The sequence below is a fragment of the Nematolebias whitei genome, chromosome 18 (genome assembly GCF_014905685.2).
Source record: "Nematolebias whitei isolate Nwh7 chromosome 18, NemWhi1, whole genome shotgun sequence".
Taxonomy (NCBI): Eukaryota; Metazoa; Chordata; class Actinopteri; order Cyprinodontiformes; family Rivulidae; genus Nematolebias; species Nematolebias whitei.
Window position 1 is genome coordinate 23,183,600 of NC_056515.1, and position 20,341 is coordinate 23,203,940.

Here is a 20,341-nt window from a genome sequence, read left to right on the forward strand (position 1 = left end):
TATATTATATTATATTATATTATATTATATTATATTATATTATATTAACATTAGGCAGGTCACCTCCCTTCCTCAGTTCAAACCTCTACTAAAAGCACATCTGTTCTCACAGGAATTTCACACAGTGTGAGTTGATTTAGTGTGTTTTTTTTTGTTGTTGTTGTTTGTTCTGTGATCCTATGTTTTAAATGCTTTTTATTAATTATTCAGTATTATCATTAGTGAATGGTATTTTTTTTCATGAATTTTACTCCCATTGATGTTGTTGTTAAGCACTTTGATAACAGTTTCTGTTTTAAATGTGCTCTATAAATAAAGTTGACTTCACTTATAAACAGCTCTTTCTCATAGTGGATCAACCAGTTTACTGGTGGCAGCCAAAACGAGTTGTTCACATGTAAAAGGAGGAGCATCAACATCTGATCGTTAGTGCCATGATGACTGCTTTTTATTCACGGAGGGCTGAGTGATACTTGCAATAACAGCATTGTTATGCACGGATGATATCCCAACTGTGACGCATGGTGGTGGTAGTATCATGGTTTGGGCCTGTTTTGCTGCAGCTGGGTCAGGATGGCTTGCCATCATTGATGGAACCATGAATTCTGAATTATATCAGATTCTGAAGGAAAACGTCAGAACATCTGTCCATGAACTGAATCTCAAGAGAAGGTGGGTCATGCAACAACACAATGACCCTAAACACCCAAATAATGTTTAAAGAAGAATAAAGTTCATGTTTTTGAATGGCCAAGTCAAAGTTCTGACTTTAATCCAATCCAGATGTTGTAGAAGGACCTGAAGCAGCAGTTAATGTGAGGAAACCCACCAACATCCAGAGTTGAAGCTGTTCTGTGCAGAGGAATGAGCTAAAATTCCTCCAAGCCCGTGTGCAGGACTGATCAACAGTTACCAGAAATGTTTAGTTGCATTTATTGCTGCACAGGGGGGGTCACACCAGATGCTGAAAGCAAAGGTTCACATACTTTTGCCTCTCACAAATATGTAATATTGGGTCATTTCTCTCATAAATAAATAACCAAGTATAATATTTTTGTTTAATTTGTTTAACTGTATTCTCTTTATCTACTTTTACGACTTGTGTGCAAATCCGATAATGTTTTATGTTATATTTATGAAGAAAGATAGAAAATTATAAAGGGTTCACAAACTTTCAAGCACAGCTGTAGACTGCAGAGTCCTGGCCTGATGATGTTTACTTTAGATGTGCCTGTAAACACATTTCCTTTGCTTCGGACTAAGTAGTAGTAGCTTCTTCCTTTCTCATCCATCTTTAAACAGACTTAAACTAAGGAGCTACTGACTCCCTTTTAATATTAACAAAGTTAATTAATAATTATACCAGCGGACCAATCATGACCTTCTCTCCATTGGTCTCCAGCTATACAGAATGTGTATAAGCTAAAATTCAAGAGTATTGCAGACTTTAAATCTGGATTAACATGTCCAAGGCATGTAAAAATAGCCTCTCTATGTCTGGTCTCATAGGCAGGCTGTCTGGGAAACACCATCAGCTTAAGCATCCTTGTTAAGTCCTGTTAACTCATGGACTTAGAGCCGTCGACATGTTGATCAGACCCTGACTTTATCTCAGTGTCATGGCTTTATACTGGTTTCTCCACGGACCTTTTAATACTTTAATTGTGTGTGCACTTGGAGCTTTGTTATGTAACACGGTGAGACATTGGTTTACGTGCCCGTACAAAAATAGATGTGAAGGTCAGTGCAGAACATTATTTTTGTCTGAATATAAATTTGATAAAAAAAAAAACCTAACTTTCTGACATTGTATGTTTTTAATCAAGCAGATTATAAATGATTCCACAACATATATATATTTTTTCCAGATCACATCCCTGTCGATCTACGAGACCCCTTTTATACAGACCAGTATGAGCAGGAACACATCAAACCCACCATCATTCACCTGCTGCTGTCTGGCGAGCTCTACTGTCATGTGTGTGGACTCATCCTTCGTGCTGAGCAGGCTGCCTCCCTGCAAAGCCACCAGTCTGTCATCCAAGCCCTGTCCAGAAGAGGCATCTATGTCCTGGAGAACAACACTGCACCAGTGTCTGATCTGGATCTAAGCTCGTCTCCCATTAAAATGGTTGGTAACACAGCAATCGCAATATATTAAATAACTGAAACAAGTGTACTAAAAATTACAATATTATATTATCTATTATTATTATATCCTCTTTGGTCATGTAACTTAATGAAAACAGAGAAAAAGCATCACAAGCTATACAACTAGACTAATTTGTTTTTGCTATGAGCTTAGTGTTGAAATGAAAAAAAAAATGAACAGATGATGCCACCGTTTTGCTGTTTTTTTTAATCTGATGCTGCAAAAAATATGAGACAAACTGTGCATCTTTAAAAAAAAAAAAAAGAATCCCTTCCACTGAGATATTATTTGTGCCCTGTATGTGTGAAAACATTATGATCCCAGCTGGCTGGAAAGCTGCAGTTTAGTCGGTGTTACTCTGAACTGTTAGAAGCATCAGCTAATGGATGTGTTATTTACTGAAATAGGTGTGAAAGTAGACACACACTTTTATTTGTTGATGAAAGATCATTAAAAAAATCTCTGTCCTTCCAGAGCTCTCACATCCACCTCATTGATGCCCTGATGTTGGCCTACACAGCAGAGATGATCAGCATCGAGAAGGTGGTGTCCAGTGTCAAGCGCTTCACAAACATCAGCGCCTCCAAGGAGCTTCCATATGACCTGGAAGACGCAATGATCTTTTGGATTAATAAGGTAGTACTTTTTTTTAGATTTTTGTGCTTTTAAGTCGGCAATTATTCAGTGTCTTATCTGCTTCAGGTTAACATTAAGATGAAGGAGCTCACAGAAAAGGAAAGTAAACTGAAGCAACACCTGCTGGAGTCGCCAAGTCACCACAAAGTAAAGCACTACTTTTGTCTTACTTTGCCTCTACCTCTTTTAGTAGCATACATCATACAGCCTGGTACTTACCGGGAACTTACTGGGTAACCTACAGGGCCTGAAATGTATTATAAAGTAACTTATTACCATGTAGTTACAGGGTATGTAACTGGTAAATACCAAGTACCTCACCTATACTCAGTGATTATCAATACACACTCTGTAAATACCATGTAAATACACTGTATGTACTAGATACATATATGTTTGATAGCTAGTACTTACCCTGTAAGTATCAGGTACATACCCAATAAATAACAAGTAATCAGAAGGCACATACCCTGTAAATACCAGGTTTATACTCACTGAGTACGAAGTATGCACCTTATGCACCAGTTCAGTACCATATATGTACCATATAAGTACCAGGTACATGCCAGATACGTACCCGGTGAGCAGGTACATACCCTGTGTGTGCATTGTAACAAGTTACTTCATAATACAGCTATAGAGAAAATGGACACTTAGTTTTTTTTTGTACCTGATAATGATTTATTTGTAAATGCCAGATTTGCACCCAGTAAGTACTGGACTGTATTATGTATTTCTACCTGCCTTTTCTACTCAACAGCCATTTTAAAGTTTCTGTTAATAAAAACAAAACAAAAAAAACACTTTTTAAATGCTGTTGTATTATTTTACAGTGATCAAGCACCTGCTAAGAATTTAAGTAACTCACTGTGGACATTTTCCAGTGTTAATGTGCAAATGTCTCATATAATGCCTCATATTGTGCTGAATTTAAAGATAATTGATTAATGTGTGCATTTATATGTGGCTGAGTCACGTGGTCCAGAATAAGCTTAAATTTTGTGCTGTATCAGTTCTTTTTTTCAATCTATGCGGTTCTACCTCAAAGTTTGGCGACTCACTTTAAGTTGACCACCTTTGTTACAGAAAATCAAAAATGATGAGATGACTTACAATTATCATTCAAAGCATACTGTGGTTGTTATTTCCTATACCTAAAAACAAACTACTATTGTTTCTTTTCTGTCTAAATCATGTCTAGATCAGATCTGTCTCCTCTCCAACAGGAGGTAGTCTGATGTCCTCTCGCTGTATCTGACCCTCGATTTGTCTGCTCCTCTTCCTGTTTGTATCTCGTTTGTTTCCTCCCCTTTGTGCTTCTTGGACACTAGTCTCCCTCCAAGTGGTACTGGAAACTTGTACCTGTAAGTGTAAATGTTTGTCATCTACCCTACCTTGCATATGTGTGTCCTCGTGCGTCAATTTCAGATTGAAAAGTCGCTGTGATGAAAAATAAAGTTGGATTTTAAAATGGGTAAAAAAACAAATTAAGAACAATCACGTGTGTTGCGGATACCAAAAGTCCGTTTTGTGGCGCAAAAAGGATCGTACAGTGCATGCTCATTTGCTTTAATTTGAAATCTCTTACATCTCCGTTTATTTTCATCTTTCATCTCCACAGAGGTGGAATGAACTGCTGACCACGTCAACCACCCCAGTTTTTAAACAGCTCCACATCATCCACATATATGTTTCAATTCCTTTGTGACTTCCTCCCCATCATTCCTCTCTTGCACCACCAGCCTGATTTAGTGCATGCTGTCTGGCCCATTGCTTATTGGAGCCTGTGGAGTTCTCTTGTGTGTTAATTCATTCAACCTTAATTTATACAGGTTAGTCTCCTCAACTCATTTACAAGAGAGACCTGTTTTAACAATGAATGATGACAACATTAGACAATCATAAAAAAGCATATACATTGTAAAATAAATGGAAGAAAATTATGTTGAAAATTGGAACAAAAACAGCTACATTATAAAGCGATGCAAAATCCTAAAAACAGGAACATGTCTGCGTTGGTTTTTCCAGTGAACTTAGCAGATGTTTGAAGCCACTTAAAGAGGTCAAGGTTGAGAGCTTCAGATCTTTCTGTAAGATATTCCAGGAAACAGGAGCGGAGTAGGAGAAGGCCCTTTTGCCTAGTTCAGTCCTCATTGAGGGAACACTGCAGGTAATAATGTCCTGAGAGCGCACGCTGGAGCTGCACTCATGCAGAGACATGTAGGAGGAGATGTATGAAGGCAGCAGACCAAGAAGTCATTTAAAGATGAAAATGTACCAGTGAGAGAGTCTGCGTGACATTAATTATAACCAGTTAACCAGTGAATACAGGGTGCAATGGTGGGTACGGTAGTTACAGCCAGTTATGAATCTGAGTGCACCATGATAGACAGATTATTGACCCATTTTATTTTCCATTTCAACTTACTGTTTTTCTCTTTTTCATCCACGAACCACTAAACACACTGATCAGTTATTTGTTATAACTGAAGACTGCTGACATACCTGCCAGACCTTATTTGTAAAGACACACAGTGATGCACCACATGAGGTGTCCGGTGCACAAAGCACTCTTTGGGAAGGCTTAACTAAATCACATATATTTGCTGTCTGTGCGTTATGTGTGTTTAAGTGAGACAGGATGTTTTACAAAGTGAAAAATGTGGTGTATGTGTATTATGAGTGAGCATGTGACGATATTGGATCAGATATCGCTGGATACATTTGGATCTCTCTGGTTGTGTAGGTGCGGTACCGCAGAGATCACCTGTCTGGCCGCACTCTGCAGCACTTCCCTCTGTTGGACGACCTGTTGAAGGACGTGTGTGACGGTTCAGCTCTGCTAGCCATGATCCACTTCTACTGCCCAGACCTCATTAGACTGGAAGGTATGATAACACGATTAGTTTGATGTATCAGGTTATTTAATTGTGCTTTTATTTATTTCAACTAATATATTTACTCAGTTGTATATGTTTTACACCCATTGAAGTCAGGACATATTATGGTATAGTCTCTATCCGTCCACCCGTCTGTATATATAGACTGTGTTGCATACACCTTTTCATGATCCCAGCTCCAAGATCAAGGTCATACATCAAGGTCAAATGTTATGTAAGGTCTTTTGCTTGTCCAGACTTTAGCTATAGACTGTTGTATTGCAGTAAAATAATTTGTTAATGTGGGTATAATGTGCCATATGCGGTGCTCTTTTTTCACAAGGGGTTGTCAACTTAGCTTAACAGTTTTTATTTTTTAATTTTCTATGTTAAGCTACTATTACCTGCAGAAATATGTCTGATAACAATTTTAATATATAGTTACATTCTCTATATTATACAGGAACATTGTTCACAATGCAAAAAGTAAAAGTCATCATTAATAAAAATAACTATGTGTTTTAAAGGGCTCATCTGATTATTTAACCATTAAACTTTGCAGAATTGACGTGACAGTTCTGAATCCTGTTGTTCTGATCTGTGCAGATATCTGTTTGAAAGAGGTTCCTTCCATTGCTGAAAGTGTGTACAACATCCAGCTGCTGAAAGAGTTTTCTAATGAATATTTAAGTGAATGTTTCCATCTGAAGCCCGAGGACCTGCTGTACTCTCCACCGGTGTTAAAGGTAATCCAAGAAACACTACACGTTACAGCGACAAACCTCTTTAAAGCTGCACTGCATTCAAACAATCATCACATTGTGCCAAATGTAAAGGTTGAATAAAGTGAAAAGTATAAAAATATCAAAAAGGAATCAGCTTTTCTTTGCTTCTTTAAAATGATTTTTGCTCACGACACGAGTATTAAGTGAGATCAATTATATATTGTTCTATTAATAAAACTGAGCTAATTTGCTCACATTCTGCTTCCACTTATGCTATTATATTTCTAAAAGCACACCGCATGTTACCAGGAGACATTTTTGCAGTATTATGAACGTTTCACTTCTGCACTAAGTCGTCTCATCTAATACAGGTGATGTGTATCATCTGTATCAGATGTGAAACTTTAGAGAAAAATATAAATTTAGTGTGTGTTCTGCAAAAAAAAAAGAAGATATACGTGTAGTTACGTTGGAAGGAAGAGATGGGAGTTCTTTGTTGCGTGTTGCTCCTGGCATTCACCTTGGCCATCGTGTCTTGCAGATTAATGTCATGGTCTTCATCGCTGAGCTTTTCTGGTGGTTTGAGAATGTGAAGCCAGACTTCGTACAGCCCAGAAGCCTTCAGGAAATCAAAGATGGTATAACATATTCCTTACTTTGAAGTAATTGTAGTGTTGTGCAAAAGTTTTGAGACATTACTTACTTTTCATATTTTGCTTTTCGGAACTTAGTCTTTATAGTATTTATTTTAGATCTTGATCAAATATTTGTCAGGCTTATTTTGGCTACTTTTTCCACTTATATTCTGTCTATTTTTCCAGCCCAGGACTTGACCATTTTCACTTCAAATTACTTTTTTTTTTGTTTCTTCAGCCAATTATCCCTGACTTATAAATCATATAAGTGTATAAGACGTCTAAACTCAAGAGATGAACTAGTTCTGTGTCAACACATCGAGAATTTTGCAATTAATTTTGTCTTTAATTTTCAAAGGGATTTTAGACAATTGTTAATAGCAACCTGTAAAAACACATTTTTTTCTAACCTGGATAAATAAAGGCTAAATGAAAAAAAAACAACCATATAAAATACCAAAGATGACACAGTTTGGCACATAAAATAATATTTTTCACCAACAAGGGGATGCCCAAAAGAGCATTAGCTGAAAACTTAACACAGAATTGATGATCAACTGAAAATAATGCATTTCTCTGGTTTTGTTTCAGACCTTTGTTGAATTTATTCCCAGTTCTTTAAAGCATGACTTTCAAATACAGTGTTGTTCATCTGCTGATCCACTTTCCTCTTCTTTTAAGCGCAAACTGCACAATTCTGTAATGGTCATGTAAAAGACCAGAAAGGAATGAAAAAAATAGGAAAATACAAATTAAGAAAAAAAAAAAATTGAAACATTTTCAGAAAGCCTGGAAAAATATTGATCAAATTAACTTAAAAAAAATACTAGAAGTATGACTCTTTTAATTCAAATGGATAAAAACTATGTACGTAAACCTTTTTTTTCTGTCTTTTTTGCACACCTATTTTTTTTCAGTGAGACTTCTGCTCCAGCCCAAAAGTTCTCGATCTTATGTACCCACCTCAAATGTTAACAAACGACATTGCATGCCATCATCCCACTCAGAGGACATCTTGACCTCAACCACAAGCACAGACATGAGGTACTGAATATTTGTTCTATATTATATGTTTTTGGCTTTGTATCAGAGAATCATTTTCCATTTATATGTTTGAATATCTAACCTTAGACTTGTATGATTGTGGATGTGTTGGTAGTTTAAAAATACTTTTCCACCTAATTCCACCTAATAATTGCCTATTATACCTCAAGCTTGAAAAGTTTTTAGTAAAAATTGTTGGTTTAAAATGGATTAGACAATCAAGCAACATAATTTAAATGTTACAAAAGAACCTTTGTTTTCCTTCTTTTCAGCAAAACAACAACTTCCTCCATCTCATCTCACTCGTTGCTCCCCTTGAGACAGAGACAGCAGAGGGCGGTTGAAAAGGGCACTTCAGGTAATACATGTCAAATATTTGCTCAGATGCTGTTCAGCAAAGCGTGTTTATGGACAAAGACAACACAAAAATAGCTGCTGCTGAGCTTTAAACTAAACATTACGAGGAAAAATAAGAGAGGAAATAAAAAGCTTACCAAGAACAATTTGATCTTTGGATTTTCGTGAATTTATATTTGAATGACTACTTCCTGAAAAACAACAAAAAACTCAATGACTTTTTTTTTTTTTTACTGTTTCAAAGTTTCTTTTAGTTATTGCTTCTTCTATTGAAGTTTAAGTTGGTGAAATAAGTTACTTTTTTTTTTTAGATATAAAGTCCAACTAATATATGACCAGTGTTTTCTTTTTGAAGAGTTGAGGAAAAGGTCAAACCCCATGACACGATCAGATGGGCACCATCAGGACTCCATATTGGCGTGGTCAGAGAGAAAAACAAGGTGAGTCCATGGTTACAGCTTTTCCAAATTAACTGAACTTTCCTTAGTTATACGGCGGTTTTATTCTTAGCTTTATAACACTTTTACTTACCTTGTTCCATTGCTTCTTTTTAGACCTTTATCCCAGCCGGTGCCCTACACTCTGCATTTTGCAAAAGAGGATGAATCAGACAGCATCAGCATCGCTCGATCCATCAGCAAAGACAGCTTAGCCTCTAACATCATGAGCATTACTCCCAAACATATGCTGGGGTCAGCTCTGCCTCAGCACCGACTCAGTGGCCAAAGCCTGCTTAGTCACATGTGCATAGAAGATGAAGAGGAGGTAATAGAGGAGGAGGAACTTGTTTCTGTTATCCACCCTTCTGCATTTTCTCGACACAGAGTCAGAAGTGAAATGGAGCAGGATGAGCTGGAAACGCATAATTTAAACTTATCCTCCAGGGATTCTAAAACCCGTCATGTTCTCCCCCCTGACACAAGTCCCTTTACTCTGGACCACCAGGCAGACAGCTACTATCTGGAGCCTTTGATACCGGCTGTCCCTAAGCGAGCCAAAGAGAAGATTATCACTGTGAACAAGCAGGAAGAAAGCGGTGAAGGTTGCTGTAGAGGAGCAGAAGCTGGTAAGAAAGCTACAGCCAATGTACCTAACAGCTCAAAAAGGAAATCTCCTTTAGTTGAGCCAAACAGAAGTGCCGGCCCACCGAGACCTGTGGAAAAATCAGTGCTTAGCTCAACAGGCATCTCTCAGTCTGGGAAACATTCTCCAGGATTTTTCCTTCATTCGTCAGGGGAAACAGACCACCACAGTTCATTCACCCCTATGCCCGAAGTAGGGCATGACTCTGATTCTGACATTGCAGACCTTGAGGAAGACGATGATGAGGATGATCAGACAGAGGTGTTGAGGACAAGTAGGGGAGATTGTTTAGAGAAGGAATACATGCCTGAGTTTGGCGACGGAGAAGGCGAATCAGCCAAACTCAGAGAGGACTTGAAGGTGACAGAGAGGGAAGATAAGGAAGATGTCAGCGGACGCTCAAGTCCTTGCCCAAGTACTGTATCGTGGGCAAGCAGCTGCAGCGCCTCGGGTAGCATAGGTGTCAAGATGACCAGCTTCGCAGAGAAAAAGCTCCTTAAACTCGGCCTCCGTGATGGATACTCCAGTACCAGCAGTTCCCAGAAGACCACACCAGATGGCTCTGAAATTGCACCTCAGTGGCTAGGGAAGGAGTCTTGTGCTGCACTGGAGAAGAATGTGATGGTTTGTCCATCAGTTGTGCCTTCAGAGTTGCTTCAGCTACACATGCAGCTGGAAGAGCAAAGGCGTGCGATAGAGTATCAGAAGAAGAAAGTGGAGGCCTTGTCAGCTAGGCAGAGACTAAAGCTTGGGAAAGCTGCATTCCTGAACATTGTTAAGAAGAGTGAAGGGAGGAGCGACACACTTCCTTTACCACCAAAACACTCCCAGGATTCTTCTGGATCAACAACGGCTAGCAGGAGGAAAGTTAAGACCCAGTCCTGCAAGGATGATTCCTGTTTAGATGCCCTGAAAGATCAAACTGAAGAACAACTGATAAACAAAGACAACAAGTGGAACACCTCATCCCAGTATAATAGCTCTGAACCTGATGTAAACGGGTGTTCCCGCTCTATAGATCTACTTAATCAAGCTATTAGCTCTATTCAGCAACAGATGATGCAGCTCTCTTTACAGCAGGACCTCTTGATGAAGCAGAATGTGGTTTCACCCCAAGACAGTTTGCAAACAGACCAAAGCACAACCCCCAATGCCACACAAACAACTCCCTCTACCTCAGACCCCAGATCTTTTGCAGTTCATTTTGTAGATATCAGTGGCAGCAGTTCTCTCCCTGCGCGCCGTCCTCCCAAGCTTAGCTCCAGCCAACGCAGCAAAGCAACAGAGCAGAAAAAGAGCAAAGAAAACACTAAAACCGTTGCCACCAACTCAACCATCCCATCCCCAGAAAGCCAGCCTTCTCCAAAAAAATGTGCTGATGGAGAGCACGAGACAGGGCATGCTGTCGAGAGCTACAAAACTGAGAGAAGTATTCAGAGGAAGGCCACCTTTAGAGTTCATGAAAGCCCCACAGAGAGAGGTGGGAACTGCTCAGGCAAATCAAATTCACAAGACCCACCGGTTATTGCCAACTCCTCAGAATCCATAACAGAAGATGCAGAAGAAGAGGAGAAACAAGTTTCTAACACAAGCAATGAGATTGGCAATGTTGATGAAAGTATGAGGCTCAGAGGTCAGCTGATTGAGGTTGACTTGTCTGAGATTAAAGATCCACTGGAGAATGGCAGCACAGGCAGTAGAGAGAGCTCAGCAGAAGTTGAGCAGAAGAACGTGTTAGGCTTCTTTTTTAAGGTACAATTCACAGTTTTTCACCATGTATTTGTTTATAAGATGCAGATATGTGAATAGTGTCTGTTTTAAATTGCAGGATGACGAGAAAGCAGAGGATGAAATGGCCAAACGTCGCGCTGCCTTCCTCCTCAAACAGCAGCGCAAAGCGGAAGAGGCAAGACTTCGCAAACAGCAGCAAGAAGTAGAGAGTGAGCTCAAACGTGACGAGGCTCGGTAGGTTAGATCTCATGCACAAACAAGGATGAAGATTAATCTATGGAGTGCGGGTACAGGTGTATTGAACTGGATGTCTTAACCCTTGCAATGTTCGTTCAAGGCGTAAAGCTGAGGAGGAGCGTGTGCGGAAGGAGGAGGAGAAGGCACGGCGAGAGCTAATTAAACAGGAGTATTTGCGGAGGAAGCAGCAAGCACTTATGGAAGAGCAAGGTTTGGTTAAACCTCGCACAAGAACTAAACCTCGCAGAAACAGACCCAAATCACTGCACCGTGAAGAATCCAGCAGCTTCTCCAAAGGATCCACCACACGTAAGAACAGCTGAAACACAAGTTTTGTTTTAGGCAATTGTTCTATGTTGTCTCCATTTTTACCTGTTCACAAAGTGAGATACTAGTTTAGTTTAGTTTTGTATTTGTTGTCATCCCCTAAGTGTGTATACATGTGTTGTGCAGGTGAATCTCTGAAGGTGTCCAAGTTAATCAAAGCCCAAAGTTCAGCAGCAGGCGGCAGGGAAGGTGAACAGTCTTTCCTGCTCTGCATGGTTTATTGACAAGCATGCACAGCTTATTAAAGAGTTTATACAGCAAACTAAAACAGTTTATCACATGTACTGTATTTTTTGCCATATAGGTTGCACCTTTTTGCATACATTTTCAAATCATGCGACTTATACACCGAAGCGACTAATATATTTTTTCCCCATATTTATAACCCAATTTTTGGCTGAGATCTGACGATTTCATTCATTCTGACATGGAAAATATTGAACATTACCATTTTCAGCCACTAGAGGGTGGTTGAGTAATATGGCAAGCCAAGTGTCTCATTCATAGGTAAAAGTGGCTATTAATGAGATACTTGGCTTGCCATATAAAGCCACCTTCGTCTCACTCTGGAACTCCTGGTGCAAACGTCAAATCAGTTGTATTTCGCCGCATCGCCCAGGCGAAATACAGCTGATATGACCGCTGAAGTGCATTTATTAAGAAAAAGTTCAACTGAGACACACCTTTACTATAATGTGGAACAAACAAATATTTGTTTTTAGGTGGTTATCTCAGTACATTTTGAAGAAATGCACAGTGAGCATTGCCCCCTCTGTGCACTCCCGCAGCCATGAATAGGCTTTTGAATGCAGCTGATTTGACCAATAAAGTGCATTTATTAAGGAAAAGTTAAACTGATACACACCTTTGCTATAATTTTGAACTAACAAATAATTGTTTTTAAGTGTTAATCTTGTTAAATTCTTGTTAAAGTCCTCCCGTTCACGTTTGGCAGCCAATCGATTTTTAGCACAACACCGGCCCACGTTTCGGGGTTGTCAGCGGTGACGCATAATAAATGCAACCTATATGGCAAAGCAAAGATCTTATCTTTTGTTCCACTTTATTAGACATATATGGACTGATGTGACTTATACGACGGTGCAACATTTACGGTGGAAAGTACGATAGTTTTTATCTTAGTAGAGGTATCAGTCATCAAAGCGACTTATTTGAGTTCCTTTGGTCTGAGTCGTAAACTGGAGATTTAATGTAACAACTACTTATTAAAACTAGCTGATATCTGGTGTTACTGTATTTTTCTCTCATTTTTAGCTGATCTGAGTCTCAGTCACAGAGGATCAACGCTCTCTTTGGCGACAGATGCCGACAGCGTTATCTCTGGAGGCGCAGAGTCAAACAGGTGAGAATTTTCTCTCTAAATGCTGTGATCACATGAAAAATCCTGTGCATCTCCACAGTTATCTGATCAACTTACTCATGTCTCCACAAGGGCTGGGTCTGTGTGCTCCATGGAGTCATTCCCCGTCCTGAGCAGGGCCTCCAGCAGGAACATGGAGCGGGATTGGGAGAGCGGCTCTATAGCCTCATCCATCATTTCCACCGAGTACAATGGTGAGCACAAATGCAGAATTTAATCTACTTAAAAAAAAAAAAACACACATCTACAATAACATATATGTATTTTGTTGATCTTGTGTTTGTTTAAAGGTCCTAAACTTTTCAAGGAGCCGAGCTCTAAATCGAACAAACCAATCATCATCAATGCCATCGCCCATTGCTGCCTTGCTGGAAAAGTTAACGAGGTCCAGAAGAATGTTGTGCTTGAGGTACGACTTGTGTTGAGAAATAAAAGTTGTAGCTGCTTTGGTCAAACTTTAAACATAACAGTTTTTGTGATATTTTGCATTATATTACGTGATCTCACATGAATTGTTTGTACTTGGGGTATGTATTATGAATGACTTTCAGCTACTAACACACATTTTAGCTCAATATCTGTAAGAATCAGTGACATATCACACATCTTTGTGGACGCTAATGTCAGTTAATTGTGGCAGCCATCTTGAGTTGGGATGACTTCAATGGTTAATTAGTTAAACAAGGGCATACAACAATTACAATTTGAGAGTTTAAATAAAAATATGTCCTCTGGTTCATGAGTTATTATAACACTAAAGACAAACACAGACACATTCATTTTGAATTGGTCAAAGTTACTTTATACCTACAAAGCCATTAGGGAACTTTGTATCTGTCTTTTTGTGTGTCTTACACTGTTCTGCTCATGTTGTCCCCTCATCTTCATTGAGGACTGTTGTTTGTGCTTTTCAGGAGTTAGAAAAGTGTGAATCCAACCACCTGATCATCCTCTTCCGCGACGGTGGGTGCCAGTTTCGTGCCATTTACTCTTACTCACCGGACACTGAGGAGATCATCAAGTTCACAGGCACTGGCCCACGCACCATCAGCCGAAAGATGATCGACAAGCTTTACAAATACAACTCGGATCGCAAACAGTTCACAGTCATTCCTGCCAAGTCCGTGTCTGTTAGTGTGGACGCTCTGACCATCCACAATCACCTGTGGCAGGTCAGGAGACCAGGGAGTGCACGCCGGAAGTGAACACGTTAGGACATGTAACAATTTTTGAAGCTATTGAAGGGCAGGACAAATAACTCAGAGGAGACTAACATCTTCCTAGGGGAAGGTTTTATGATATGTGGCAGTGTGAGTATGCACAGTATAAAACGCCAACCAACATGTACTAAACATCTTGTCATTGCTTTATTCTGCATGTCACACTTCAGTATTTTAATTTAAAAATGGTTCATACATCAATAATACACAGATGGGGATTTTTTTTTCATGCACCAGGAAGATAAACTAAACTGATGAGTGTAATTTAGCTAATTCTCTGCACAGTGGCAAATGTTCTACAAACATCAAGTGCAAATAAATATTATGTGCAAGCTTGAGGTCAACCGATTGATCGGGCAGTTGATTATTAAAGCTGATTTTTGCCATTTTTTAATAATTAACGTCAGCCATGTCAATGCATACTAATCCATTAAAAGGCAGACATATTTGTTTGATCTGTAACTGTGTCCATCAACAAAAATATCAACAACAACAACAGAAATTCAAGGCTTAGCATTCAATAAAGGAATGCATATTGCCTGCGGCCTTTCATGCCAGGGTTTTACCCTGAGCTCATCCTACGTTAAGAGACCAGAGTTTGAGACATTTTGGTCAAATCATGAAAATGACATCATGCACACTCGTGCCCTATCATGAGCTGTCACACTGAGTATGTGTTGGAGATGTTTCTCAGCTACTACCACATCAAATTTTAGGTCAACATCTGTAAAACTGACCGAGTTATGGTAATTTATGTGATTTTAAATGTCAGATGGTTGTGGCAGCCACTTTGAATCGGCTTGACTCAAAAAGGAAATCAGTTGTACATCCGATTAATATTTTCTACGTTTTATTACAATTCTCATGTCATATAAGATATTTTGGTATAGACAGGAGCACACAGACAGACATAGATAAAAACATGCTTTAGAAAATATTTGTGAAGCTGCTAAAAATGTTTTTTGCCCTATTCTCTGTAATCCATGCTACTGTCAGCACTGGCTTTGCATTTTAGTTTTCAAAACCTAGTAGATTGTAATCTTATTTGCGTGCACTTTCAAAGGTTACACTTATAAACCGAAAACAAGTCAAAAATCGGCTTCATATATCGGCTGTCCTGATTTCTAAAAATTGGCATTGGCTTTTGCAAAAGTCAAATCGGTTAACCTCTAATCAAAGTGATTTCCTCATAAGTGATGTGTACTACTGTATTTCAGCTTGGCAAAAAATCAAACATCTGACTGCACATCTGTTTCTGCTACTGATATGGGCTTTTGGAAAAGGTGGGCTTAAAATAAAATACCATTTCAATGTATGTATGTGTGGAACATACTGTATGTTAGGGGTCATTAATGTCTAATCTGTTGTTTTAAGTGTGCTTGCAGATCGAAATGAGTTTTTGTATTGGTGTTGAGGTCATAACATGTTCAAACTGATAATCATGATTTCAAGCTTCCAACACACAACACGGCTTTTTGTTCGTTTTTATTTTAATTTGAGCCATTCGCTGCCGTTACAGTGAAAAACAAGTTGTTAAGTCTTACAAATGAAAAGAATTGTGTTTATTATTCCCAAACAAGAAGTGCTTTCTGGACTGACTTCACATTCATTTGAAATTCTTGATCGTCTCTTCTGATCCAACACAACGAGCCGTTTGCTTCTCATTCATTGCTGTTTAAATTCTGGTGAGACGTTAACATTTGATGACCCAGCAGTTTCCTTGTAAAGACTTTTTTTCCTGGCTGGAATGATATTTGGGTAAACTGCACTATACTTGATATTTGTTTGCTGCATTTTGTACATTTTGGAATAGTATTTTTTTGTACGTAATGTACAAGTTATGTTTACTAAAATGTAGGCTCTATTTTTCAGTTTATTCTGTTAAAGAGATGTTTACTTCTGTTGTACTTTTTGTTTATTTATTTTAAAGAGATATAATAAAATGCAATTAGGTATGTTTTCTTGTTAAACTTGAAGCAAGGGTTGTTTATGAGAAGTCGCAGTCCCTCTGCAGCCAACTAAACCGTTTCAGTCGTCTTGGTGATGGAAGAAATTTACAGAGATTTATAATATGACAAACACTCTGCAAGGATTAACCAGCAAGTGGAAAAACAGACAGGCAGCACTCATTATTATTAATTATAATATTATTCTGATAGTGTTCATGAGGTCAACAATACAAAACCAAAAGATTTCAACACTTTAAACCATTTTAATGCATTTTAAAGCACTTTAATGTGCACATAAAACTAAATTCAAGTACAAATCTAGTCAACATTGACATTTGTACAAAATCAGACTGACAGTAAATGCAAAAAGTGTCAAGATTTGTTTAAAGAACCAAAACTGTAAATAAATCTGCAAAAATTTTCACTGATTGTTAAGAAGAAAAATTACATTTTTCCGATTAATTATATATATACTGTATTGCACAATACTAAATACTTTGCACATTCAGTTCAAAGGGCTGAACTGAGCCCTCGGTGCTAAAACCTAAGACCAAAGAAAGAAACTGCAGCTACAAGCAGTAAATAACCATTCACGTTTGTTAGTTTCTACCATAGATCATGATGCCACTGATGAACTACCTGGAATAAGCTGATAAAAGTGAGTATTAAAAACTTTAATGCACATTTCTTCTAGGTCACTTTGGGCTGTTTTACTTATAAACATTTGATTCATAACCTAAATTCCAAATATATTGGGATGTTGTGTAATACACTGTGTAAACAAGTACAGAATATTTACACTTGCAAATCTCATAAATCCATATTTTATTTACGATAGAACATAGTAACCATACCAAATGTTTCAAGTAAATAATTTTACCTTTCATGAAATATAATTTCCTCTTTGATGGCAGCAAAATGTTAAGACAGGAGCAACAAAAGTCTGTAAAATTAAGTGGTAGGAGTGTTTCACACAGTGTTAACAGGCAGCAGGTCATTAGGAGGACTGGATATCACAAGAGCATCTTAAAGAATTGGAATCTGCAGAAGTAAAGATGGGCAGTGGTTCACCAGTCTATAAAAAATACAACTAAAAGCATTGAACCTAGAATATTGCATTGCATATTTCAGCAACACAGTGTTAAACAATATATTTTAATTACAACAGCATGGCATCATAGAAGAGTCCAGGTTCTGAACTGGCTTGCCTGCAGTCCAGACTTCTAACCACTTAAATACATTTATCACATCATGAAATGAGAAATCCAGCAAATAAAGCCAGGTGTGTTAAAGCCAGGTCTTCCTGTGTTACAGGAACGAAGTTTATGATGACCCCACCTGCACCCAGAACATTAACCCTGTAGTCTGTGGGTAATGCTACTCAGAATAATAAGGATTATTGGCTGGTAAAGAACAGTTGGGGAACTAGGTTTGGAGATCAGGGTTACATCCGGATAGTGTGAAATCAGAAAAACCAGTTTGGCATCGCTCTGTATAGGTGTTACTCCATCATGTAGCTACAGCAGAAACTGAACTGCATCACATGCAAAATGAATGATCTAAATCATCTATCGTTAGTTTTATTACAGCTCTTCAATACTACTACAGCTTAAAACTAGCATCTTTCTAATACTTCTAATCATCATCTGCATATAATAATATATGAAGGGATTTGTTTTTCTGTAAGTCTTGACTTTCATTTCAAACTGTAGGGTTACATTTACAAGTATTTAAAACTTTAAAAAACTGACGTGCTCTTCTTAGATTATGATTTATAAAATGTTTATGAGCACCAAAATGTTGTACTCATTGTTTAAAGCTGCGAGGAGATCTTTGATTGATAAATGTGTCCATTTATGTCTGCATCAGCATTGAAAACATGTAACCATTGAAACAAGTATGATTTCTAGAGGGCTTAAACAGCAAAATCAGAGGTGCAACGATACAAAATATCTTGCAACTATACCTTAATAAAAAGTTAAGGACTTTTCAGAAATGAGCCTAGTTTAAATGTAAGCTCTTATTTGACAATAAACCTACTTGAACTTGAATTTAAACAGCTAGATCCACGAGAATGAGACATTTCCCTTCAAAAACATTAGTTGCTGTCCTCAGTTCCTACATGTTTACAGGTTATTGCCAAAAGAAAAGGGGCTGCTTCACAGTAGTAAACATGTCTCTGCCCCATTTATTCTAAAGATGTGTTGTCATGATATGCAAAATGGCATCATGTTTAAAAAAAAAGGTATAATTATTTTTTTATTTGAAAAGATGACATGTTTACTGTGTTCCAGTGTGACTATAATAATCAAATCAATGCATTCTGTTTTTATCTGCATTTTACACAACGTCCCAACTTTTTCAAAACTGAAGTTGTAGATAACTCGTGGTAAATGGTAAAAAGTGCAACATATGCATTTTTAAATGCAGATACATCATATTTATATTTAAGCTTTACTCCAAGAGGTTTTGATAGCAAACAGTGTCACAAGGATTACTCTAATGGCAGCATTGCACATATGACCCTGACTTAAATTCCATCTGTTAGCATACTAATATGCTAAAAGAACGAGCCTTATTTACAGTATTTGTGGTAAGAGGACAACACAAAAAAACATTTGTTATTAGGCAGTAGGTAGGCACATGAATTCACAAAATATGTTTGTTGTTACGAGCTGAGAGCGACAGAGTGATTGGTATGAGATCCATGAGTTAAAGGCAAACATTGTGTCGTCTCTGGGTGTCCTCCCTGGTGCTGGACTCGTGCCTCTCTTTCAGGCTGCTGCTGTGGATAGGTGGCTCCTCTGGGACGTGAGCCAAAGGGTCAGAACGGATCAAATACCTGAAACAGAACTGAGATGCTAATAAACAGAACATTATCTAAACTAATCCTTGTACACTGGCTTTTTACTCTCATAACCATGGCAGATACGTATTGTGAAAGGACTACCTGAGAGTTAATTTTGAAGGGATTTCTTGAAGTACTTACACAATGTCATTGAGCTCCAGCCTAGTGTCAGGAGAAGGGTTTATTAGAACATAGGACAGTGTGTTCTGCTGATCATTCTGCTCATCTGAAACAGAAACACATACACAGTCAGCTCAATCACAGTCTTAATCACTGTGCCTGCGGATCTAAACCTTCACCTTGTAAATATCCCAGGTTGACTCTGTTCATGACGTCACTGGCTGTCAGGTTAGTCAGGTCATCTGCATGTAAACAAAACACACATGATACTGGAAAAGAAAAGTCAATAACTTCAGTGGAATACAACAAAACAAAAATATATACTCTTACCATATCCGGAGGTGGGGAGGCCCAGATGCCTCATGCGGTTTCGGACCAGCTCAGACAGCTCCTCCCTCTCAGAGCGCCTGTAGAGGTTGAGGCGCTGCTGGGCGATGCGTTGAGCATGGTCTTTGCTTGAGTCCCGGTTCATCCCCTGCCACCTCACGCTTTTCTTACTCAAACGCCGAGCCCACTGCATGCTCTTCTTCCTCAGCAGGGGGTGATCCGTCGGGTCGTTGCTGCGAGACTCGTCCCCCCTGTCCTTCGTGTCCTCACCGTCATCAACGCTCATTGACACCTGTGACTGAGATGAGGGACTTGAAGTAATCTTTAGACAAATTTGTCTGAGGCGTAAACTTTGATCTTAAAGTTACAAAATGTATAATCTTATCTGGTGAATGCAGATTCAACATTCACACTTTTTTCCTTTTTTTTTTAATTTTTTTTATTTAGTATCCTCCCCTCCCTGGGCTGCCACCTTACCGTGGTGGAGGGGTTTGAGTGTCCCAATGATCCTAGGAGCTATGCTGTCAGGGGCTTTATGCCCCTAGTAGGGTCACCCATGGCAGACAGGTCCTAGGTGAGGGACCAGACAAAGTGCAGCCCAAAAACCCCTTTGATGAGAAAAATAAACGGACCTAATGTTCCCTTGCCCGGACGTGGGTCACCGGGGCCCCACTCTGGAGCCAGGCCTGG

The 20,341-nt window shown here is 38.7% G+C and overlaps 2 protein-coding genes across 2 annotated transcripts in view; one reads left to right on the forward strand and one right to left on the reverse strand.

Moving 5' to 3' along the window:
• camsap1a (calmodulin regulated spectrin-associated protein 1a) overlaps window positions 1–14,699 on the forward strand; it is a 21,746-nt gene extending 7,047 nt beyond the window's left edge. The window contains 18 exon segments of the mRNA XM_037692338.1: window positions 1,869–2,131; window positions 2,627–2,788; window positions 2,855–2,935; window positions 4,531–4,548; window positions 4,551–4,589; window positions 5,535–5,676; window positions 6,274–6,413; window positions 6,934–7,030; window positions 7,945–8,071; window positions 8,344–8,429; window positions 8,784–8,868; window positions 8,983–11,263; window positions 11,340–11,476; window positions 11,580–11,788; window positions 13,082–13,169; window positions 13,260–13,381; window positions 13,478–13,596; window positions 14,102–14,699. Of these exon segments, the coding sequence (XP_037548266.1) occupies window positions 1,869–2,131; window positions 2,627–2,788; window positions 2,855–2,935; window positions 4,531–4,548; window positions 4,551–4,589; window positions 5,535–5,676; window positions 6,274–6,413; window positions 6,934–7,030; window positions 7,945–8,071; window positions 8,344–8,429; window positions 8,784–8,868; window positions 8,983–11,263; window positions 11,340–11,476; window positions 11,580–11,788; window positions 13,082–13,169; window positions 13,260–13,381; window positions 13,478–13,596; window positions 14,102–14,392 (4,487 nt within the window). The 3' untranslated portion in view covers window positions 14,393–14,699.
• A 4,369-nt stretch (window positions 14,700–19,068) lies between these two features.
• kcnt1a (potassium sodium-activated channel subfamily T member 1a) overlaps window positions 19,069–20,341 on the reverse strand; it is a 43,491-nt gene continuing 42,218 nt past the window's right edge. Inside the window, exons 28-31 of the mRNA XM_037692246.1 lie at window positions 19,655–19,949; window positions 19,504–19,566; window positions 19,346–19,430; window positions 19,069–19,198 (exon numbers count right to left, since the gene is read on the reverse strand). Coding sequence (XP_037548174.1) covers window positions 19,069–19,198; window positions 19,346–19,430; window positions 19,504–19,566; window positions 19,655–19,949 — 573 coding nt within the window. The remainder of the gene's footprint in view (window positions 19,199–19,345; window positions 19,431–19,503; window positions 19,567–19,654; window positions 19,950–20,341) is intronic.